Source organism: Anastrepha obliqua, chromosome 2 (genome assembly GCF_027943255.1).
Source record: "Anastrepha obliqua isolate idAnaObli1 chromosome 2, idAnaObli1_1.0, whole genome shotgun sequence".
Classification (NCBI taxonomy): domain Eukaryota; kingdom Metazoa; phylum Arthropoda; class Insecta; order Diptera; family Tephritidae; genus Anastrepha; species Anastrepha obliqua.
The window spans coordinates 98137242-98162915 of NC_072893.1; the positions used below are offsets into that span (position 1 = coordinate 98137242).

Below are 25674 nucleotides of genomic sequence, written 5' to 3' on the forward strand. Positions count from 1 at the left end.
GTTTGGTTTTTTTTTGCGTAGGGTTTTGAGATTGAAATTCTACAATGACGTAGACGTGAAAGCAAGGGTTGTATATAGTTTTTATTCTATATGCAACTAAATTGAGAATTTCTTTACAGAAAAGAGAGAAATCAAGAACTCTTTAGAACAAAAAAGTATTTGGTTGACTTGTTGTAGATGTATAGTAAGTTTAAGCCTACTTTATAGCTAAACCCAGTTTAAAGATCCAATATTGCAGAGTGCCGATCAGTTTGAAAATTCACCACAATTTTGCATTGAAAAACTGGCCAATACTGTTATTAAAATGTTGTATTACTTTGCTTAAATTTGAGAAATTAGTACGAGACAAATATACACATTTCAACAAAAACATACACTTATAGTAACATAAAGTTTGGAACAAAGCTAAAAAGTAATTCGAAGTAAAACGGATTAAAACAAAAGCGTATATTCTACGGAGTAGTATGTGTATGCAAACATAGACTAGAAAAACTGGCAACATGAATTAACTATTAATATATACCTAGTTAGGCAAATGGTACCTATTTCAGTAATCGAACTCAATTTGTATGTGAATGTGTTTATTAGAGAAGTGAGAAAATAGAAAAGTAAACAAAAAGCGGTAAAGGGGTCACACGTACCTAAGTTATCGATCAGTGAAAGTTTAAATGAATTATGAATTAACTTGGAAAGCGCTCAATTAATCAACATTTATTTAAGAGATTAATATCGCATACATATGCGTATAATTATTTTTGTATGTAAAAGGCAAACGAGTTAGTATTTTATTTATTCTATTCAGTAATAGTCTCGCTATATAAGACATTGCTACAGCATTTCATTTCTACTATACGGTACGCCCATGATTAAAAAAAAAAAGAGTAAAATAAAATATTAATTTTTAAACCTAATGCTTTATAGTGTATATTCTTCATATTATTCATTTTATTTTCTTTTGTCTGTTACATGTTTGTTTTTGACGTAGTTCATTGTTTGATTCTTTTCACGTGCTACATTGTAAAGTTATGAATAAATGCCGTGCCAGCGCTCAATCGATGTGTTGTGACCATACCAAAAGTAGATTCTGCAAGTTTTCATACACACACTATACTCCTCCTGCATACATTCATTAAGTTAGCGTCCTTAGTTTGTCTACCTTACATAGAGCTTTGTAGCATACATTTGCATGCTTTTTTTATATGCATATGTGTATGTTGTAAATTTTACTGGTTTTTAGCGCGCATGTAAATCATAATATTATTTAGATCAACTGATTTTGCTCGGGTTCCTACACGCCTTTGTCTACTTATGTCCATTTACGTATGTCATTTCAAAATAATCTTTCAACAATATCCTTTAATGCTTTAACGTTGTTTACCTTTAATCATTTGCTCATTTCATTTTTAATATTTGTTGCTTTTATTTTTACTGTTTTCATCAAATTTGATGGTTTTAAATATGTATTTTAAGTTTCGTTTTCATCGTTTATCTGTTGCATATTTTTGCGGTTTTTAATTTGTTTTTTTGTTTTTATTGTTGATAAACATTCCCGCACTTCAAAGTTTGCTTTGCGTTGAATGCATTCAAAAATATTTGCCAAACAGAAAACCAAAAATGGCCGCAACAATCGACAACGCTATATAGAACACCGGAATTTGTTTCTCGCCCAGTATCGGTGTATAGGCCTGATCGTACATCGGTTTCGAATATGAATCCCGAATTTTGACGATTTCATCCTGAAAGTAAAAGAATATACGTGTTACTTATGCCAGGATTACGGGTTACAAAAGTAGATCTAAGATCTTAAAAATATGTTAGATAACCATTGTCTCTAATTTTTTTTAGTGTAAATAAAGCAAAATAGTTGTACTGAGGTAATTAAATGAAAGGTTTTGTAATAAGGGGTTTTTTCTATTAGGAAAAAATTCTAAAATTATGACAGTTAATATATTTCCTTCACCTTTATATTGCTGTTGCTGCAACAGAGCAGCTGATTTGATTTTTTTAATTATTAAGGGGGGGGGGGGGGGGGGGGTCACAAAATCGAAATTTTTTTTCTTCACTCATCTTATAGTAAATCATTTCAAGAATGTTGTGTCAAAATTTTAAGTGGATTGGAGCAGAACTCTCAAAGTTATAGCCTTTGTAGGCACTCTACCTCGAATGCGGAGCATCGATAATTTTTCAGTCATTTTTTCAAACGCGTTTTTCTCGAAACGACTTCTTAAAAGTCGGTGCCAATCACAACTCCGAAACTATTCAACCGATTCTTTTCAAATTTGGCACATGTTTTCTAAATCAAAAATACCTCCCCCCCACTGTTTTTTCGTTCACATTACGTCATACTTTAACTGAAAAATTCGACTTTTTTAGTTTCAGATGATTCTACGACGAATGCCGATTGGCACCGCAGAGCACCTCTCGAAAAACATATGTATCTCCAAAAAAACTCTGTCATGGGCTTATTTGTCAATATTTTATTATTAATATCTTTTAAAAACTTATTGAAAAGATGTACAATAACATGCAACTGATTTTATTAAAGTATCTTAAGCCATATTTCTGTAAAAAATTAAAAAAAAAAGTGTTTTTTTTTAGCGCTAAACCCTACCACCCCCTTAAGTCTTTAAAGTGTCAAATTTTGCTTAAATTTCTTTGGACCAGTGATGCCCAGCTCGTTTTGTTTTTATAAAACTCGTATAAAATTGTATGCCCACAAAAATGTCTATGGAATTGCAAAAATCAATGTTTCAATACATACAACCCCGCAGGCGTAACTATTACTATAGCTGCCGTCCCTTGCCTATTATCTTGTTCTCCTTCGCAATAGATATACATACTTGCTATTTCTTGTTTATTGGCTCGCTTATTAAAGCATTATCACTAGCATTTGTATGTTTAATAGCACTTTTAGCATTAATTCTCTTCCCCCACCAAGCTCCGCCATACACACGTTGCAAACGAAAACCTTGTTTGAATTTTGCAAAAAGTCGAGATCTGCTTGTAGCAAACCAACGTCAACGCCAAGTGAGAGAACTCTTTGCACTTGACGCACTGATCTTTCGTTTGCGCCCGTTCAACTTTATGACCGCAAGCACAAAGCATAGTGACAAGTTATACAAATAATATATTATTTTAATACACATTTATTACAATAAGTAGAGCCACCGTCTTAAGGTTTTTCAGCCATAAAAGTGCAACTTATTAAGTTGAACGTCAGCGGGATGTATCTGTGGGCAAAAAGTAAGGTGAATTTATTTGTCAGACTTTGCGGGATTAAACTTTCGCTTTAGTTATTGTTTTCATGAGTTGGCAGCACTGTTAATAACATCTGGGCCAACTTTCATGTGAATGTCATTATCAGTAATATATTTACGCTTGTGTTTACCAAACGACCAAGAGTGCATTTTTCGATTTTTACAATGTCTGATTTGATTGAGCAGAGAAGTGCCATCAAATTTTGTTTGCGGAATGAAATTTCGGCTGCGGAAACGTTTAGCATGCTGCAGAAGGCATTTGGTGATTCGACCATGTCGCAGAAAAGTGTTTATAAGTGGTACAAAGACTTCAAAGAGGGTCGAGAACGTGTTGATGACTTGGAGCGCTCCGGACGACCATCGACGTCAACATATGACCAACACGTCAATAAAGTGAAGGAGTTAGTGCTCAAAAATCGTCGGTTGACTGTTAAAGACCTTACTGATATGATCGGCATATCAGATGGATCTGTGAAAACCATTTTGAAAGACCATTTGGGCCTATGAAAAGTCAAATCTCGTTTGGTACCGAAAACTCTCAATTTCTTGGAAAAAAGTCGTCGCGTTGATGTGTGTGAAACAATGCTTTCAGACTATCAGGACAAGCTCAAAAACATCATTACGGGAGATGAGACTTGGATTTATGCTTACGACCCTGAAACAACCGACCAATCAAGCGAATATCGTGCTAAAGGCGAGGCCAGACCGAAAAGAGCACGTCAAAGTCGTTCAAAAATAAAGGTCATGATGAAAGTTTTTTTCGATTTTCGTGGTGTGGTGCACTATGAATTCCTTCCACCTGGCCAAACTGTTAATAAGGAATATTATTTGAGCGTAATGCGTCGTTTACGTGAAGCAATTCGTCTAAAAAGACCAGAATTATGGGCCAACAACTCTTGGTTTGTGCATCACGATAATGCACCGTCTCACACTGCACTCGTTCTTCGTGACCATTTCGCCAAAAATTCCACGCATATCGTTCCGCAACCACCGTATTCGCCTGATTTGGCTCCGTATGACTTCTGGCTATTCCCAAAACTCAAGAGACCACTCCGGGAACGCGTTTCGAGTCGATTGAGAAGATAAAAGCTGACTCGAAGAAGGTGGTGATGGCTATACCGGAAATGGACTATTTGGCATGTTTCGGGGATTGGAAAAACCGTTGGCATAAGTGTGTTTCATCGAGAGGGGATTATTTTGAAGGGGATGTAATTGATTTACAAGAATAAATAAAGATTTTTCATTTTACAACCAAATTCACCTTACTTTTTGCCCACATAGTATGTTACGAAAAGTTTGGACGGATAAGAAAACACGTTCGTACAGTGCATAAATATTTTAACATTTTTAACAACAAATTTTTTCCAACTCCTTTCCAATTCAAATATATAAAATAATAAAAAGAAAAAGAAAATCATTGCTCATTTACTAGCTGCAAAATTCATCATTTACCCATGCAAGGAAGCAGGTTTTTCATTTTAGAAATACTCATACATTAATTAACAGTAATTCATTTAATATATTAAAGTAAATAAGAAATAAATAAAAATGTTGGTGACAATAACGATGTTGTCTGTCACAGCTCTTAAATTAATTAATAATGGAACTCTGCTATAAGAAAATCTCTATAGTGCCAGGCTGAGTATATGAAGCCAGTTAGTGTTCTCCGATTTTGGCCATTTAGTATATATATTACTTCAGCGTCGTTTAGCTTCTCTGCATTTGAGTATCTTTGTCTGATTTCCTTCAGTACAGGGCACCTTCCTAAGAAGTGGTACATGTCTTCTTCCTAGTTTGAGTTGCATAGTGTGCAATTTTTTACCGCGCTTCCATAAGCTATTGCATTCAGTTTTAACAAACCACATCTTACTTTAAATATTGTTGATATGTCAGCTAACCGCATATCTTCTCTAAAGTATGATTCTCCTTTTGAGTGATCTAAGTTTTTATATATTCGTGTGGTGCTTGATAGTGCTTTTTGTTTTGCCATGTTTAAATTTTGTAGTTTAATGTTTGATAAAAGCTGGGTACAGCGATCTTGCCAGCCCGTAGCAGTTATATTTTCTTCAAGCTTTAGGCCAAACTCCATCCCTAAGTCATTGAGTTGTTTGAGCCAGAACACGTTTTTTCGTAATATGCACTGTGTAAGTTTGTGCGGGGAGGATGGTTCCATATGTAGAAGTCCACGCAAGTGGGGAAAGTTACTGATCGCCATTCACTTGGGAGTGGCCAAGACGATTCTTCTGCATATGGTTCAAGCAGCTCACAACGTCCGGGATTAGCCCACGTATCCTCTGGGTAGCTTCTGAAGACCCGCTCGGGAGTGAGCTAACGTGAGAAGGCGAAGCATTCCATGATAGTTGGTTGTGAGCTGGGTTTGGGACCCGCCACTTCGTTTAGGAGAAACGATACATAAGGGCGCTATTGCTCTATTCATAGCTGTACTGGTGACGAGTAATGGGTATATGGTTATGACATCTATACCGAAGCCCAATCGTCCCAATGGAAGAGTTCAGGAGAGTCAAGAGTCGATAGCAGAAAACCGCCGAAAACGCAAAACAACTGCCTTATTTATGCCTCTCACAAACAAACTATATTGCTAAAATCGTGAACATATCTTCGAGACGAGTGTACCAACATAAAAAAAATAATTGTCGAAAATCGAATATATGTAGCCCACAAAATTTGAAAATTCGCCTCGTATGCTTAAAAATTGCATTGTGATTGTAATTCATTATTCCACCTCACATATTCCTATTTGTTCTATACACCAAAACCAATTGTTTTACATAAAAAACCTATGCAGATCGGTCAAGTGTCATGTAGAAAGTGACTTACCGTAAGATGACGCTTCTCTCTTTGCAATTTTTCATTGTCTTCTCGCAGACGTCTAATATCGGACAATAATTCCTCACGTTGCTCCGATGGCTGCACATTTGAAACCTGTTAGCATTAAAATAAAATTTTCCCTCTAATTTAATCGATTTATTTCAGTAAAACTTACTTTCTCTTCGCGAAATGGAACTGCTTTATTTTCTGAATCAACTTTTGTTGAGGTTTCCTTCACTATTTCGTTAGTACCTATTGAAAATACAAGGCGTTAATTAAATTAGTCTTCCCATTATATTGGACAATTGAGCGCTACCTGAACCTCCGCTGCTATCTGCGGCTGACGTTACAGTTGGCATCTCGAACACACATCTCAATTTAACATCCATCAACTGTTGAGGTTCCGATTCTTTCCACTATACAAATTAATTAAATATATTAATTAAATTTAATCTATGGTTATCTAAGTACTATCTGTAAAGAACTGGTTCGCATGTTTTACTTATTTCCAATATTTACTCTGGATACTCACCAATTTGTTCAAGTCTTCGACAGAACGATCCTGCACCACCAGACTCTGCACCATGAACTTATGCTTATTTTTGTCATTGGGGTCATACACAAACGGTTGTAAGCAAACTGATATATAAGTACATTTTTTAATTAATTATTAAAAATGCAAATTTAGATCACAGTAACATACTTTCAATTCTGGCTTCCATATGTGGTTCGAGAGAACCGAAATTCGGACGCACACAATAGCGTTTCGGAGCGGTCGTTTTGATCTTGAACAGTATAATATTATCTGTTGGATTGTATATTTTCATAAGAGTAATTACAGGACGCGTAAATGGGCCTAGAAGTAAAAATAATGCAAAATGGTTTATTAAAATATGCTATATAGATTTACTAAATATATAATTTGAAATGTCATTCCGAAGTCCAATTTTCATGAAATTGTATATTACTTCAAACACCACAGTGCACAGTGGTCCGGCGGCCGGACAAAATTCAATTTTTCAACATTTTTGAAATAAAAATTTGATAATGCAGATGTTTTCTTAAATATTCAAGGCAGATTTCCTGAAAATATTACTTAATCGAACACATTTTTCATCGTAGTTTTTTGACTTTAAACATGAAATTGTATGCAAATCGCACTTCATACAAGAGTTTCATTTTCATGTCTGCAAATAAATATTACCATTTGATTGTTAACCAAATATTGAAAAAAAACAAAAGATAATTGAATATATTAACGGAAACAGTAATAATTCTCTTAAGTTGTGGTACAAAATCCAATTTTTTTTTTAATTTCAAAATTTTTCGAAATTTTTTTTTTAAAGATCATTTTTTCGAGTGGTCCACACCGGTCCACTTGAAATCGACATGAGTGATGTAGCCACGTATTTCAGCTATGATCTCAAACTGAAACCTGTTGCGCAAAGTTGCGCAAATTAAAAATAATGTAGCTTTTGTGCATCTACCCACAGGCAAAACGTTACATATGGTTTATGCAATTTTGTGTAAAAGACAGAAAAAGACATCACAGACCCCATAAGCATTAAGAGACAACTAAAAAAAAAAAAATTACTAAAAAAAACAAAATTGTTTTTAATATTATTACAATATTAATATGATATATGTATATATAACACTATATACAATAAAAAATAATATAACATTTTTATCTGTCACTGGAGGAACGGGCATAAGCCGATTAGAATATTAACGAACATCTGAGAATTGCTTGTAATAATAAAATCAAAATGACGTATAGTTTTGAAAAAAGGAGTTATTTATTTTTTTTTCGTTCTTCAGAAAAAAAAAGTTTTGAGTCAAAGAAGTTAGAATTACAAGATTACGTTCTTGAGACGCTTCAATACCATGATGATAGTGTGAAAGAATTGAAAGATCAGGTTTTGAAGATTGTTAGTAATTTTTGTAAAGATATTAATAGAAAATTAGAACGATCTACCAGACACTGGGGTCGCGTATTAAATGAGAATGCATCTTGGTTAGCTGAAAAAATTGATTTTCCCTTAAACGACAACTTTAAATCCTCTTCATTTTCAAAAAAAGTTCTTGCGCTTTTAAATTTGCAAAATGATCCAGCCTCAGAAAATAGCTCATCAGAAACCGAGGATTCTGAATCATAAAAAAAAATTAAAAATGAAAAACAAAAAAACAACTAAATATCAAAAAAAAATTAAAAACTAAAACAAAAAAAAAAATTTAAAAATTAAAAATAAAAAAAAATTAAAAATTAAAAAAAGTCTAAAAACAAACAAAAAAAAATTAGGAGAGAATAACCTTACCGTAAACCTCCACGTGGTACTCTTTAGGGTCGTGAAAAATGTAAAAATGAACTCAACAGCTAATTACGGAAGTAAAAATGTGTTTATAGTATTCAATAAATTTCAAATTTGCTAAAACTAAGGTCAGATTCGTCATCACTGATTCTTAAAACCCCTAAATATATATTTTCAGCTTAATTAAATGAGTTTTTGAATTTTGTCCGCCAACGCCTTCTGGTCGGACCACTGTGCAGTGTTCGTGCGATAAAAAGTGTATCCACTTTTAAGCAAAGGAGTTACAGGACTTTAAAATGGACGTCTCCCACATACGCATTGAAAACAATTCATCAAACGCTGCACACTAATAGAAAATATCCCTTTATTTGCTGTCATGTCAGTTTTTGTTCTTAACTCGTAAAAATTGTATAAAAAATTTAATAAAAATTAACTTGAATATACATATGCATATATGTAACACATGGACTGAAAAGTCCCGGGTCTGGAAAAGAAAACGCGTTTTTTCTTGTTCAAAATTAGCTTATTCATCAACGAAATTTTCATCAAGAAAGACCTCAGTTTCAGCGACAACCTCTTCATTCGAGCGCAATTTCTTACCGGCAAGCATTTTAAGGCCTGCGAACAGCCAGTAGTCGCTGGGAGCCACAATTCGAAGTTCAATTCATGTAGTTTTGCCACTGCTCAGAATCATCAACATGTTCTTATTTTTTATCAACAGTGAGCAAACGCCGCACCCACTTTGAACAGAGCTTTGTCATAGGCATGTATATTACTCATGTAATATAAAGCCAACATGTTCTTTGAGATGTTTAAGATGTCAGCTAACTCTCGCAACTTCACTTTTCGATCATTCAAAATGATTTTGTGGATTTTTGCATCATCGATGTATCTACGACCACGTTTGAAATCAGCAAAGCATCATTCAGTCTTAGCACAATAACTCACGAACTAATGATTGGAGTATCATGGAATTATTATTATTATTATTTATTTATTAACAAATGAAACTAAATTAATTACATTAATATTGAAAATGAGCACTAGCTGTCAGGGCTATCAGCTCTACAAAAATATTTAAAAACAGTAAGTCTAGAATGTTTGTGTAGAAATAAAATGAAATGTATTATATGTACTTATATACTTATATATGCATTAAAAATTAAATATGTACTAATTCAAATTCGGGCTCGGATGTGTTTTATAAAGTTGTTTATAGCGATGATATTATCGGTTGTGGGGTTTTTTAACAATTTAATCCAGTTCTTCCTCAGGTAATGATATCTGGCGACTAGGGAAGCGGGGCAATCCTGGAATATATGGATTAAAGAGAGAGCTTCTCTGCAGTGTGCGCAGACTGGAGGTGGCTCCCCAGTCAGGATGTGTTGATGTGTCTCAATAGTGTGGCCAAGATGTAGCCGGGAGAAGTGTATGCTCTCGGTTTATGATAGTGTAGTGGTGGTGGGTGTAGTTTAGCCACTCCAGCTTGGTTCTGGTGTTGAGATATCATTTAGTTGTTGACACAATATCTCTCTTTTCGCAAGTGGGATCCATTGTTATCGGTGCTGAGGCGGCTTGTTTGGCCGCACTGTCTGCCATCTCGTTCCTGTGAATTCTTATATGGCTTGGTATCCAAATTAGTCGTAGGGAAGTCTCCTTGCCAATGAGGTGTATGAATTGGATAGAGAGTTGAGAACTGCTTTGATAACTCATTTGCTGTCGGTGTATATGAGGGTTTTACGGACATGTTTATGGCATGACAAACGGCAACTGCGTCTGCAGTAAAAACAGATGCACAGTCCGGCAAAGTTTGCACCCGTAGAGCGTCTCCGCTTGTGTCAACCACTGCAAAGCTCGCTGGTACTTTTAAAGCAATAGGCCGATCGGTTCTAAACTATGCTGCGCCTGTCTGGTCACCTAGAACCAGTGATTCGCAGTGCACGAACCTTCAAACCTGCCAAAACCCTGCATTTAGGACCGCGACAGGATGTCTTATGATGTCACCGATACAACACCTACCCGATGAGGCCCTTATGCTGCCTGTTAAGGAGCATAAAAAACTGCTCAGGAAGCAGTTTCTGCTAGGGTGGACGAGATCCTAGACAAAACAAACAGACAGCTACTGGATCGGACAGTGTACAGACAGGCCATAAACGACATTCATCGGGAGACTCTCACCACCTTCTTAAGCTCCCGACCCCCGAATGCCGTATTCGGAGTCCAACCACCACCAATCGCAGGCGAAGAGCTCCAACTTCCCCGAGAGTCCCGTGTAACCTTGGCACAATTACGTTCTGGATACTGTAGCAGGTTAAACTCCTACTTATCCAGAATCAACCCCGACATACTAAACATATGTCCAGCATGTGAAGGCACCCCGCACGACATTAACCACTTTTTCACATGCCCCATCAAACTCACTTATCTAACAGCCCTCGCCCTCTGGACCCAACCCGTCGAAACAGCTAGTTTCCTGGGCCTACCGTTAGATGAGCTAGACGAAGACGACCGATGATTACGCTACACTGACAGGGCAAGGGTACTGCCACAACAACAAAAACAACAACTAGTACTATACCATACAACATAATACGAAACTATGATACTATTTTATAAAAATCAAGATATGTAGAAATAAACATATACCCTAAACTATGTAGCATTCATTTTGGTAGTTAACAGTAGAGAAAAATAAACCAAATACTAAAATGGAGAACAAAGTAAAAAAAGAGAAGAGAAAGGAATCGGTGATAACATGAAATGAATACATATAACTATGTAAATAAACTTTCTATGCAGTTGCGATCACATACATTTTTGCACATTCCAAAAACAAAATTTTCAATTTTGTACCAGCAAAAGCAGCTAGGTTCATTGGTTCGATGGAATTATAATACTATAGAAGCAATGCACTTATGCATATGATGGAGCACTCGAGCTCAAAGTACTAGATACCGCAGCACATATTGAATGGCTCAAAACAAAAGACATTACAGCGAAGAACAAGAAAAAATCAAGGTTTTTTTTGTTACATATTCAATTGCCCTCACACGGTCGTCCTCTGCTCGAGTAGCGACATCGTGAATGCGCGTGGGAGGTAGCAATGAAGAAGAAGATTGTGTTGTGGGCGCCAGTTTGATGGTGGCTAGGGGTGAGATACTAATACATGTAGATACATACAAATACATATGTACATACGTTTAAGGGGCTAGAAGAGGAAGTGTTGGAATTACCGCAGTGAATATACCGTGAAAATTAATATATATTTATATATATACACCCTCTTTGGGTGTTTGCCCGAGCTCCTCCTCCTATTTGTGGCGTGCGTCTTGATGTTGTTCCCCAAATGGAGGGACCTACAATTTCAAGCCGACTCCGAACGGCAGATATTTTTTATGAGGAGCTTTTTCATGACAGAAATACACTCGGAAGTTTACCATTGCCTGCCGAGAGGCGACCGCTACAGAAAATACTTTCTTAATTTTGGTGTTTCACCGAGATTCGAACCTACGTTCTCCCTGTGAATTCCGAATAGTAGTCACGCACCAACCCATTCGGCTACGGCGGCCTCGCACATACACATATGCACATATAAAATTGCAAGCTTATGTATGCAAACTCATTTCGCCTGTTTGCGGGACGACCGTCATATTCCAAAATACCAAAATATCGAGAGAACCAGTTTTAAAGTTTTCAATTTGCTATTCTTAAGTGAAAAACACACTTCTAATAAGACACTGTTAACTGATTACATTAGGTTATTTTACACAGCATAATATGGTCAATCCTGCATATTTATTTCAACCAAGCTTCGTCGGGTTCTGTAGGGACCTTACGCTAGACCAGAGCTTACTCACATCAGAGTTGAAATTACAGGCCTTCAAGTGTTCTGCCCATTTTGTCCGCTTATACTAGTTGACCTGTTGCCGAATTTTCAAACTGAGACCTCTTATTCGGGAATTCCCGGATCGGCCTGCTTCAGCTGGGAGATTGGAAGGTACGTCCCGGATCCTTCCAGCTGGAATGAAGCAAGCCGCAGCAGCGATGATCACCTTAAAGAATTCGCGATCGCAAACACGTACATCGGTGGGGATGGGAAGAGCGGCGAAGTCGGCTCAATAAACTATATTAAAGATAACGTAGGATCGGTTATTTGCGGAAACGAGGTTGGCAGGTATCTCAATCGAGACGATAATGGTTAAATGGTCTAATGCAAGAGATAGCATAGGTCACCGGCTTATACTATTGATCAGCGATTGTTAGTCGCCTGACCTAACCTGAACCGTTGCGGATACCCACTATTCTGATGGGGCCGTCCTTGTTTGTTTGTTAACAGTAATAGTAGCCCCGCCAGTGTCGGGCATATCACCGTTCGAGACTCGAGTTGAAAGGATCTACAGGCAGACCAAAAAAAAGTGACGCAGCGAATTGAACGAAACATTATTAAAACTATTTATAATAGCCCGCAAAGCGGTACAAGAGGATTAGCTCTTCAAGTGGAAAAAGACTACGGATTAAGAGTTTCTCATGAAACTGTTCGAAAAGTGTTGCAAAAACACAAATATTTTTCAAAAGTGGTTAGGGAAAAACTCCTGTTATCAGCACAAAACGTTGATAAAAGATTGCGATTTGCCACCGAGCACATATCACTTCCCACAGAGTACTGGGATGACGTTATTTTCTCAGATGAAACGAAAATGATGTTCTACTCCCATGATGGACCCCAGGGAGTTTGGTGTAAGCCTCTCACAGCACTACAAACAAAAATATTATCCCTACCGTAAAGTTTGAAAAACTGTTAGTAATGTTTTGGGATTGTATACCAACAATGGGAGTGGGTGAAATCAAAATTTTGGACGAAATAATGACCAAGGAAGTATATCTTGATATTTTAAAAAACGAATTGACTTCCAGTATTAGAAAATACGGCTTTGTTGACCCGGAAAATTCGAACAAATTTAAATACAAATTCTATCAAGATAATGATTCCAAACATAGATCTTATTTATGCAGGTCCTGGTTACTCTAGAACTGCACCAAAGTTATTGATACTCCCGCCCAAAGTACTGACATTAACCCAATCGAAAATGTTTGCGTTCATTTAAAAAGAAAGGTAGGAAAAAGATCGCCAACTAATAAAACTGAATTAATAAGATTCATCAGAGAAGAGTGGGGAAAAATACCATTGGGATATGATATTCCGAAACTAGTTAAATCAATGCTAAGTCGTCTTCAAGCGGTAATTGATGCCCAAGGAGGACATACAAATTATTAACCCCAAAAGACTGCATTTTTTGTTGTTTTCATCAGTTCTGCAAAGATTTTTTTGACACTTTTTAAATGGAGTAAACATCTTTTTTGTTGTTGTTTTTGTAATGTGTGTGTTTATTTAATAACTTTTGGCGCCTAATAGTCGTAGACAAGTACAGTAATGGAATGTGTGTATAAATTTTTTGTTTGCTTTTTTATTTGTGGTTGGAATTCTCGATCAAAGCTAAAATTTTAAATTTTTCTTTACTATGCAAAGATATTCTTGACAATTTGTATGTATAATATGATAACATATATCGTACTTTTTTGCTGAAACTACAGGGATTTCGGCTACAGTATTTTACCAAGTGATACGTTGTGGAAACTAGTAGAAATTTGCATAAAAACTCTTACCTAGCCAACTTCGTCTTCGACGACTAACCCTTCTGGGCTGGAGCAGGTGTTCTAACGAAGGAGCGTGGCCATCTTCAGTGACTGCGCTTCCTCTTTCTCACGACAGTTGACTATACACTACGGCAATGAGTATTCCTCAAAATTTTATAGGTATACCTTACAATGTTACAACAATAATATTATGCGAAGAGATGTGCTAGCTATTCTAGCGTTTCAATTTGTTTATCCTTCGGTAGATCGATACATGGCAACAACGGACGAATTGAAAAATAATCCATTACGGGGGAAAACACAGTTCAAAATCTAAGTATCGTTTAGCAGTCTTCACACTACATGATATTAGACAAATTATTAATCCCAATAATCAGCAAGAATGTTATTTTTTATATGTACTGCTTGTAATGAAAATTAATTAGCAAATTTAACCTGTTAAGTGATTATGTCGTGGTGGTAATAAACACAAAAGGCATAGTTAATCTTGTATTCATATGTATACGGCGGCCGCCGTAGACGAATGGGTTGGTGCGTGACTACCATTCGGAATTCAGAGAGAACGTAGGTTCGAATCTCGGTGAAATACCAAAATTAAGAAAACGTTTTTTCTAATAGTGGTCGCCCCTCGGCAGGCAATGACAAGCCTCCGAGTGCATTTCTGCATGAAAAAGCTCCTCATAAAAATATTTGCACTCCATTTGTGGAATACCATCAAGACGCACAACACAAATAGAAGAAGGAGCTCGGCCAAACACCCAAAAAGGGTGTACGCGTCAATTATATATACATATATCGAAGAAATGGAGATTATTGAATATTAGTAGGGATTATTGCCTTGAGCGATCGCCGTAGCCCAATGGAGGTGAGCAGGTTCGATTCTCCATGCATGAAAAAACAAATTGATAGAAAAGGTTAGGCCATTTGTGGAATAACATCGGGGATGAGCTCGGCAAAATACCCAAAAAGGGTTTACGTGCTAATTATATATATATATATACAGGGTAGGCCATTTAAAGCGGGCCCATTTGTTTCTGAAAAAAAACATTGAAAAAAACATTTTTTTTTGTGTTGATATGAAAAATCATTTATTTTGATTCAAGGAGATTTGTTCCAGCTAGTTTTTGAAAATGATATCCTTCAAATGTTTGCCTCTGGCCTTGATGGCCAAATGTGTCCTTTTTTCGGCGTTTTCCATCGTTTTGGCCAATATTTCGGCCGGTATGGCGGCGATTTCGCGTCGGATATTGTTTTTAAGTTGAGTTAGAGTCCTTGGCTTGTTGATGTATACCTTGGATTTCAGATAACCCCACAAATAAAAGTCCGGTGGCGTCAAATCTGGTGATCTCGGTGGCCACGGAAAATCACCATTTTTCGAAATCAACCTTCCAGGGAACAATGGCTTCAAAAAATCGATTGTAGCGCGTGAAGTGTGGCATGTAGCCCCGTCCTGTTGGAACCAGTAGCCTTCCATGTCATTTTCTTCGATGATTGGCATAACAAAATCGCGTATCATGGCACGATAACGCTCTCCATTGATGGTGACAGAGGCTCCATTTTCATTTTCGAAAAAGAACGGTCCGATGACCATTCCCGCACAAACACCGCACCACACAGTCACTTTTTGATCGAAGAGAGGCTGTTCTTCAACTAATTGAGGATTTTCGGCAGCGTAGAAGCGACAATTTTGCTTGTTTACGCCTCCATTCAACTGAAAATGAGCCTCGTCTGACATGATGATTTTTTGCCAAAAGTCGGGTTCATTTCGAACGGTTTCGACGGCCCATTTGGCATAATCAAGCCGTTTCGGGTAATCAGCCGGGTTTAATTTTTGTGCCATTTGAATTTTGTACGGAAACATTTTCAAATCGATGCGAATTATGCGCCTGAGTGTTGTCCTGGCGATGCCTAATTCCTGAGAACGACGATAACTCGATGTTCGCGGAGCCTCCTCAACACTGGCTCGTACAGCCTCGATATTTTCAGCAGAACGTCGTGTACGTTGTCTGGATGCGTGGCTGGTATTGCTGAGACTACCGTGGTTAATAAATTTTGCGTATAAACGCTGTAAAGTGCTTTTGGATGGCGCACTTTTAACTTTATTTTTTTTTTTAAACGCACGTTGAGTTTTCACAATTGAGAAGTTATTTTGGATGTAAAGCTGAATTATTTCAGCGCGTTCTTTTGGAGTGTACTGCTCCATGGTAAAAATTGTCTTGGACTGACGCTTCCAACGCGCTATGTCATTAGTCGATCTGACGTTCCTGTCAAAGGTTATAGGGTTGCCAGATGGGCCCGCTTTAAATGGCCTACCCTGTATATATATATATGGGAGGCCCATAGAGCGTCAACAACTACCCTTCGACGATGGGCACGGTTTTGTGCTAGGGATCTTAGTTCATTCCACGATAATCCAAGAGACTTCATTTCAGCTTCTGTTGAGCGCCGCCAGGTGGTACGTGGTCTGCCCTAGTTCCTCAACCATTCTTTTTTCCTTCCGTGTGGACAATCCATTCCCTTTTTTTTTTGATTTCTGATGCAACGTCAACCTTGCGCCAACATCCGGAAGTGCGTCCGAAAATACAAATCTTCATACGACCACACCACCACACCTTATACTGGCTACTTACTTACTTAGGTGGCCATAACAACCCGTTACCGGGTTACGGCCGACCTCACTAGCTCTCTCCAGGGGCCTCTGCTCCGCGCGCGCCTTCTCCAAATCTGTACACCAAGCGAGCATAGGGTTTCCTCCACCTGGTCTTTCCACCGAAGTAATGGTCTTCCTCTGCGTCGGCTCCCTTGGGCTTCGCCCTCGAACACCTTCTTTGCTGGAGCTTCTTCATCCATACGCACGACATGCCCTAGCCAACGCAGGCGTTGGATGGCTATGCGTTGAACTACGTCAATGTCGGCGTAGAGCTCATACAGCTCGTGGTTCATTCTTGAACGGTAGTCTTCGCCAACCCGCACAGGAACGAAGATCTTACGAAGAACTTTTCTCTCGAACACCTCAAGAGCGGCTGCATCGCTTTGTGACACTACCTATGCCTCTGCGAAACACGGGTATAATGAGCCTCTTGTAAAGTGTCAGTTTGGTCATGCGAGAGAGGGCTCGACTACTCAATTGCTTACTTAGCCCATAGTAACACCTATTAGCAAGAGTGATTCTCCGTTTGATCTCCAGGCTGATATCGTTGTTGCTGCTAACGGCGGTGCCAAGATAAATAAATTCTGGCACAACTTCGAAGGTATAGTTGTCCGCAATGACGTGCGTTCCTACACGCCGTGTGTTCCGCGTTGTAGACAGCATATACTTCGTTTTACCCTCGTTCACCGCCAGACCCACTCGTGATGATTCCTTTTCGATAGCAAAAAACGCAGCGGTGACATCTCGCTTACAGCAGCCGATAATGTCAATGTCATCGGCGTACGCAAGGAGCTGGACACATTTATAGAAAATAGTGCCATTACGATGAATACTTTTCGGAGCACCCCTTCCATCACGAAGTTGAAGAGGTTGCATGACAGTGGATCGCCTTATCTGAAACCTCGAACGGTATTGAATGGCTCGGAGAGGTTATTTCCTGCCTTGACCAGCTGGTTGTGTTGCTCAACGTCATTCTGCAAAGCCGTATGAGCTTCGTTGGTATACCGAACTCACACATGGTGGCGTACAGACAATCCCTTATCGGGCTATCGAACGCAGCTTTATAGTCGACAAAGAGGTGATGGGTGTCGACTTGCTTTTCATGGGTCTTTTCCAGGATTTGGCGTAATGTGAAGATCTGGTCAATGGTGGACTTACCACGTCTAAAGCCGCACTGATAAGGCCCGATCAGTGTGTTAGCAAACGGCTTAAGTCTTCCACATAGGACGCTAAACAGGACCTTGTAAGCGATGGTTAGAAGACTGATGCCCCGGTAGATGGTGCAGATCGTCGGGTCAACCTTCTTCAGTACAGGACAAAGAACACTGAGATTCCAATCGTCGGGCATGCTTTCTGCTAGCCATATTTTGCAGATGAGCTGATGCATGCTCCCTATCAGCACATCGCCGCCAGTCTTGAACAATTCAGCGGACAAGCCGTCAGCGCCAGCCGCTTTGTTATTCTTGAGCCGCTGAATGGCACCTCTGACTTCGTCATGACTAGGTGGTGGAACGTCCAAATTATCGTCGATTGGTGGTATCGGGTCATCTTCTACTGGGGCGGAATTGTGTGCGTCATCGCCATCAAGTATATTGCAGAAGTGTTCCCTCCATATGTGTGGACTGTGTATCCATAACCAGATTTTCGTTTTTATCTCTGCAGGCTGATGCTCTGGTCGTGAAACCTTGTGTAAACGCTTAACTTGTTTTCGAGCATCATTCCTGCCCCTGTACTCCTCTAGCAGCTCACGCTCACGCTTCTCCTGTTCTCGTTTCTTGCGTCTGAAGAGGCGCCTCTCTTCCGATCTCTTTTTCCTGTAGTTATCTCGCACGGTCCACGTTGCAGCTGACTGCAGAGTTCTTTTGTAAGCTGCGTTCTTCGCTGCAGTAGCTTCGCGATGCTCTTCGTCGTACCATTGGTTTCGTTTTGGCTAATAAGTTTATAATTTTACATTTTTATATATATATACTACTGTGTCCAAAAAATAAGGTGACATTTGATTTTAAACTGCGCGCTTTGAAGGATTAGGAGAATTCTTTTTTTTTTTAGGTTGGTAGTACTGTGAGTGACATCTATGTCAAATTTCATGTGAAATATTCATTTACTGTTTGAGATACGCGTCGTTTTGTGAGCTGCTAAAAGTGAGTTTCTCGTTTTTTGCAATGTCGAAATTTGTTGAGCAAAGAATTTGCATTAAATTTTGTTTGCGGAATCAATTTTCGGATACGTTGAGGATGGTGCAGAAAGCCTTTGGTGATGAGGCTATGTCTAAAAAAAATGTTTACAAGTGGTATAGTGAGTTCCAAGCCGGTCGTGAACGTGTCGAAGACGAAGAGCGTCCTGGGCGACCATCAACCTCAACTGACGAAGCTCACGTCCAACAAATCAAAGATTTGGTGTTGAAAAACCGTCGATTAACGATTAGAGACCTTGCTGATGATGTTGGCATATCGAAAGGCTCAGTCAATACCATTTTGAAGGATGTTTTGGGCCTCAAGCGCGTCAAATCTCGACTGGTACCGAAAACATTGAATTTTTTGGACTCGTAATTCGTGATCATTTCATCAAAAACTCAACCCATATCGTTCCGCAACCACCGTATTCACCTGATCTGGCACCGTGCGACTTCTGGCTGTTCAGCAGGCTCAAAAGACCGCTCCGGGGACACCGTTTTGACACGATAGAGGAGATTCAAGCCGCAACGAAGACGGAACTGAAGGCCATCCCGGAAAGTGACTACAACCAGTGTTTCGAAAATTGGAAAAAACGTTGGCATAAGTGCATTGTGTCGGGAGGGGATTACTTTGAAGGGGATGAAATTGATTTGGAAGAATAAATAAAGAATTTTCAAAATAAATACAATGTCACCTTATTTTTTGGACACAGTAGTATATACATATATACATAGATATGTAGGTGTGTACATTTGTGAAATATTTAGTTACGAAAACAGCAGTACCAAAAAGATATTAGATTTAAAAAAAAAATTAATATGTGGTGGGTTAAAAAGTGTTCATTATTATTTTGAAATAATATTCTATACTTTAAAGGAACACTTATTTAAATCAGTTCTATAACTAAAAACAAATTTTTTTATGAGAAAACAGAAATTCAGGGTTAAAATTAAAAAAATAAGTGGTCATATAAGTAATGTAATCTGACCAAGTTTATAAAAGAGTAAAAGGAAAACGTTTGCAGATACAAAATTGTGACTAATATTTAGTTGAATTTTCATTTTTTTTATTACGGCAGCACAACGGTGGGACATTGAGTCTACCAATTGTTCACATCGCTGCTTCGAAATCTTCAGTTGCACACAAATTCCCAAATTGTTTATTGTTAATCGTTTCTTTTTAAATTCCCCCATAAATGTTTATAAGATTGAGTCCAGGATACAGACCTGTCCTTCATTCTGCATTCCATATCTTCAAATCCAATTTCATATCCAAAACCAATCCTTGGACTTCCGACACGTGTGTTTAGGATCATTATCCTGCTGGTAGCGTCCATTTTATTGGCATTTCATTATGGAATAAATTTTGTGTATGTGGCCTGCGCCTTAATATTTATGAGAAACATCTTCATACCATTATGAGAAACATCTTCGTACCATTATTTTTGAGCTCCCATGTTTAATAGTTTTTGGAGTATACGAGTATTGTGGCTGATTTTCGTTGTACGTCTAATATATTATTCAGCCCGTGACGCTGTACAAAATTATTTCAGACTCGTCAGCCTATAAAATATTACGCCACATGCCAGTTGTCCACCTAGCATATTTTCTTCCAAATTTCAAACGTTTTGCCTTATACTTTGATGTCAGGAGTGGCTTTTTTCGTGGGTTGCGAATTGCTAGATAGTCTCTACATATCTGAAATCTTTAAACCTTCGAAGATATTTGATATTGAAATTTCCTTTAGTATGATTTATATGAAAAAAATAAATGACTTCAAAAGAATTTTTAAGGGTACTCCTATTTTCATGTTCACAGCTGTAATTTTTTTCTGGAAATGCCTATTTCTAGTACGAGTTTTTGAACGAAAAAAAGAAAATTCATTTTTTGGCTACATTTCAAAATTCGGACAGCGGCCAACAATATATGCTTCATATATGTAAATATGGTTATGAGCTACTTCCATGTTTCGAAAATTTTAGAAAGTAGATACACACATACATGTTGAATGTACAAAATAAGCATATGAAGTGTAAATAGAAAATGGGAAAAAATTATGTATAACAAAAAGCATTAACGAAACGCAGGTTAATCAGTCAAATGTTTCATGACAATTGTTATTTATTTGCTGATGCAACACATCATATAAATTGATTGGTGGGTGGTACCGTCGGCGTGCTGGGAAACAAACCAAAATATTACCTCTTTTAGAAGTTTTAAATAAAAACCAATTTCATGGTTGTAAATTGCAGAATCTTATTATATCAAAATAGATATGTCTTTAATTTTACTGAAGGAGCAAGCCGCGACTTTAAAGCCCCTTTTCAACATTTTGGGTTTTGGGTTACGAAACCCTTGTAGCATATGTGCGATATGTGTGTACATACAGTTTTCCATTTATATATATAATCTATATCTTCCCAAACACCACTTTACAACCGCTTCTACTACTTGCTGTAAAATATATTTCTCCAAATGTCTAGTTAGCATTTTTGCAAATATTTTCGAAGATAACTAATGAATCATCCAAACCGGCCAGCATTGACACAAACGACTAGAGGCCTAGATCTCAGCTGTTGAGCGCTTAGAAATTTTAACGATTCATATGAACACTCGCACACAGATTGTTTCATATATGTGATTATGATAGATACATATGTTCTTATTGTACAATACAAAATCAGCTAGGTTTAGTCCAAATTCCATCTGGATGTGGCAATATTAAGGTGACAAAATAAAAACAGTGATAACGAATGTACTCAACGGAACTACAAATATATGTAGAACCAAGTGCACATGTGGCTAGTAAATGCAAAGCAAAGCAATCACCTGCACTTTTTTACAAACTAATTGAATATGGGCAGACAATGAAAACCGAGACTGCTGACTTTAGACTTTAATTGCAGTATTTGCATTGGAAATATTTGCTATAAGAAAGCAATATTCTAGATGTTGTGTATAAAAACTAAATTTTGCAGAAAATTTCTTTTATTTTCACCATTATAATTTTTAAAAATAGTAGCAAGCCCTGAGACTGAAAATCTAAAAGAATTCGCCCCTATCGTGGAAAGTAAACGTTCAATATGTTTTTTGAGTCTTCTGCCTTTCGGCCTGTGATTCGTGGCCAGCGTCGACGTTGACGTCGCTGCCGGTATTACCATCTGTCGGTCGTCTCTGCTTGCAGCGACACCAATGTTGGCTTCCATTCCCCATACTTTTAATGACTATTGTTGTTGTTCGGTGGCCTGTTGGCCTCACACACTCACCTATAAAGCGCAATTCGTTTTTTGGCTGAATGACCAATTCCTTCGGCTTCTCCATTGTCGAAGCTGGTGGTGTAGTTGTTGCTGTAGTCGCTGCCGTTTTGCTGTTTTTATATGAACGATGTGCTAAATTATCCAATGCAAAATGCGTGTATACTTTTATTTATTTATTATTTTATTTCTTTTTCCACTATAAACGTCCGTGTTCGACGATTAATGTGTTTCTTTGATTTTCTTTTGTTTTTTTCTTCACAGGCTACCAACACGCTTCTGCCCCTGCCAATAGTGCTGCTGTAATTTTCTTCTGCCTTTTCCACTTTCCTAATTATAAATTCGGCGTCGCTTTTACGCCCTTCCTTTTCGCGACTTTGCCAAAAATTATCAGTTTACTTTATAGATCACGAAAAACTTGTTAAAAATTTTAATTAATTCGCAATTTACACACTACTTCACACAATTCTACTAGTTCGCCTTTTTCTCCGTTTGTCTGCACCTTCGATTCGCTCATCAATTTTTTGGCAAGTAAAAATTTAGCAACGCATGCGTCATTTTGAATTATTCGCCGCATTCTCGGCAGCTATTCGCCATATTTATTTGTTTGGTTTGGGTGCGTTCGTATTAAAGACATGCAGGGTCGCACCAAAGATTCGGAAAATGGATCGTCTTGAATTTAAAAGCAAATACTCGGTTTTATAATAGGAAGAATGCAATTACATTAACACCCGCCGATAGCCCTCTTAATATACAAATTGTTAGGAAAAACCGCAAAAAACTTGCATTTGGAAGTATAATCGCATAACTCGTGCTTTCACAATTTGAAATGCGGCACTTAATTTTAATAGTTTGTTTCAAAATCACAATATTATTATTTGTTTGTGAATATTCAGTGAATGGCTCGGTAATATTTTGATTTATGAGATTTAAATAAAACAAACTAATGAAAACGAAGTGAAGCGTGTTATAGTGCTCACACTCACCAATGTAAACATACGTTCCGTGTCAGTTTATAATTCAATTATAAATAAAAGGTTAGGTAAGTAATGACAAGGGCGCTTTGACACTCCCTTATTTTAGAACTGCAGGATGGAGAAAGAGGGAAAAATGTTTTCCCCTTCTTGCCTATAGGTAATAAAAAGGACGTAAAGTAGCTAATCAGTCCTGTAATTAGAGAAAAACTACATTAAAACAAAACAATAAAAAAACTATTGTTTTCTTTCAAAGCAAATATAATATTTATTTAGAATATTTTCGATATTTATCTAACAACACAAGAGCACGCAGAACAATGTTTTGTTACTTAAGAATGTATTTTAAGCTAGTTCTTAGTTGTTAAACAAATATTAGTTAGATGTGAAACGAGGAAAAGTAAAAACATGGAGTCTCTAACCGAGTATTTTCATTAGATTAAAAAGGAAATGCTGCTAGTAAACAAAATAAGCTTTTATGTAGATTTCCGAGTATGTTTTTTATTACAAGTTTAGTAGTTTCTAGTTTAAAGGTTGTTTGCCTTAATATACTTGGTCCTAACACTAGTAAGTGTTGGGAAAATATGTACATATATTCATATGGTCTTAAACAAATATTTCATATATTGCTAATATATGTAATTCATAAATGCACGTTAATCAAATGCAATGAGAAAAATTGCGGAAAGTGTCTCGTATGGGTGTTGGAACGCTGCACTGTTTCGATAGGTGTAGATGTAGAGGCGTTGAACTTGCGCAGAAACCAAAAACCTGTAAACCAGAAGTCTTAAAAATTGTTAACTTCAAATATATAACTACGACTTACGTCCCTTGTCATATATTATAATATATAATTGACGCGTACACCAAGCTCCTCCTCCTATTTGTGGCCTGCGTCGTGATGTTGTTCCACAAATGGAGGGACTTACAGTTTTAAGCCGTCTGCGAACGGCAGATACTTTTTATGAGGACTTTTTCATGGCAGAAATACACTCGGAGGTTTGTCATTGCCTGCTGAGAGGCGACCTTTTTTCTTCATTTTGATGTTTCACCGAGATTCAAACCTATGTTCTCCGAATGGTTTTATAATAACGATGGAAAAAAAAGAACGTTGTTTACACTAAATAATAGTAATAAAGAGCAAATAAACATGGAAATTGGCGAATTTCTTAAAGAGCAAATTATGGGCGGTGAAAACATAGTTTGGCAAATCATAAATGTTTGCGGAACTACTGGTTAAACCGAGCGAATAGTCTACTAAAACAAAAACATGCCAGATGACAAGACGGAAGTTGCTAGAAATATGAGTTGTCAGATTTAGAAACTACGATAGCTGTTAAGCACATGTATATAAGCAGGGGTGCATCTACACGAAGTTGTGTTGTGTTTCGTTATTCCATCTGGAACATTTGCTGCCTGAGGTTACTCGCGTAATGCCTTCCTATTACTGTCATTACAGTGTCATAGTTACCCCTATCGGCTTCTGCAGAATTTCAGCGGCAGAACCCTTACGTAAAAGTACGTTCACATATGCATTAATCACCAATAAATCCACCAAATTAATCTACCCGTTCACATATGGCAGATTACCTGCAAAATTGACAATCAGCTGCCAATAGTTGTGAAACGATTTTCTACATATGTAGAAATTATTTTGGTGGAATATTTCGGTGTTTTTGGTTTCTTTAATTATTACTACCGATATGAAGAAAATACAAGAAGAGGGAACACCTAATTTGATTGCGCAATTGTCTGCTAATAATAAACAGTTGGAGGAAATCCGTATGCGACGTTTACTGAGGTTTCAAAAATTATAGCAGTAATACGCATGGAAAATTCTGTATTACATTTTATAATAAGTAATAAGAGGACATACGTTTATGGACACACGTTTTTTCTGTAAAGTGAGTCCATAATTAATAATATTTAACAAACATTTCATTAGAATTATGTTTACAGATATGTTTTCTTTGCCAGCGTTCATTTCATTTAGTTTTTATTTTGATGTTTCACTTTACATTCGTAATAATAATTATCGATAACACAGAAAACACAGGGTTGCATGCCAAAAAGTATGGTTATTATGTAGGATTCTTTTATAATCTCAGATTTTGGGAGAGAAATTTTGTATGGGAAATCTCACTTTTTAATTACGGACTTTGAGTTATGTGCGAAAAAGTAGATAATCTACTTATATGGGAACGTATTATAAGACAACCAATGCAGCAACTTTGTCTACAGTGCCCAGTAATTTGTTGTTGTTATTATGCTACTAAGTACTCAAACGAGTTCTTGCGCACGCTATCACATAAAATGAGAGAATTGCGCATCCAGTCATTTATGCCATAAAGTTAAAATTCTATACTCGAAATAACTATGCTGCACAAATAAAGGGTTTAAACCGAATTTTTAAGAGGAAAAAAGATGATTAATCCCAAAATTAAAAAAAAATGTTAAAGATTAGGCCTCTTCTATTCGGCATTCTCTGCTCGCTATTTCTATGCTTGATTAACTTGACGAAAAATTTGCATGCGAAAGCAACAACAATGTTGTCGATTAAATTCGCCGCT

At 37.4% G+C, this 25674-nt stretch overlaps 1 protein-coding gene across 1 annotated transcript; it reads right to left on the reverse strand.

The window, feature by feature from the left end:
• Positions 1–894: 894 nt before the first annotated feature.
• On the reverse strand, positions 895–22695 carry LOC129237422 (vesicle-associated membrane protein/synaptobrevin-binding protein). The gene is made up of 7 exons (XM_054872168.1): positions 22143–22695; positions 6790–6942; positions 6619–6725; positions 6403–6502; positions 6262–6338; positions 6096–6200; positions 895–1736 (listed from the first exon to the last, which is right to left on the reverse strand). The coding sequence occupies exons 1-7, from the start codon at positions 22195–22197 to the stop codon at positions 1584–1586; spliced, it is 750 nt and encodes a 249-aa protein (XP_054728143.1). The 5' UTR covers positions 22198–22695; the 3' UTR covers positions 895–1583.
• Positions 22696–25674: the final 2979 nt, after the last annotated feature.

Excerpts from the sequence above, each read along its gene's own strand:
- LOC129237422 (XM_054872168.1), bottom strand. The coding sequence starts at position 22,197 with ATGGAGAAGCCGAAGGAATTGGTCATTCAGCCAAAAAACGAATTGCGC. Across the intron at positions 6,943-22,142 it reads AAACGAATTGCGCTTTATAG|GCCCATTTACGCGTCCTGTA; the intron begins GTGAGTGTGTGA and ends TTTTACTTCTAG. Across the intron at positions 1,737-6,095 it reads GAGAGAAGCGTCATCTTACG|GATGAAATCGTCAAAATTCG; the intron begins GTAAGTCACTTT and ends TTTTACTTTCAG.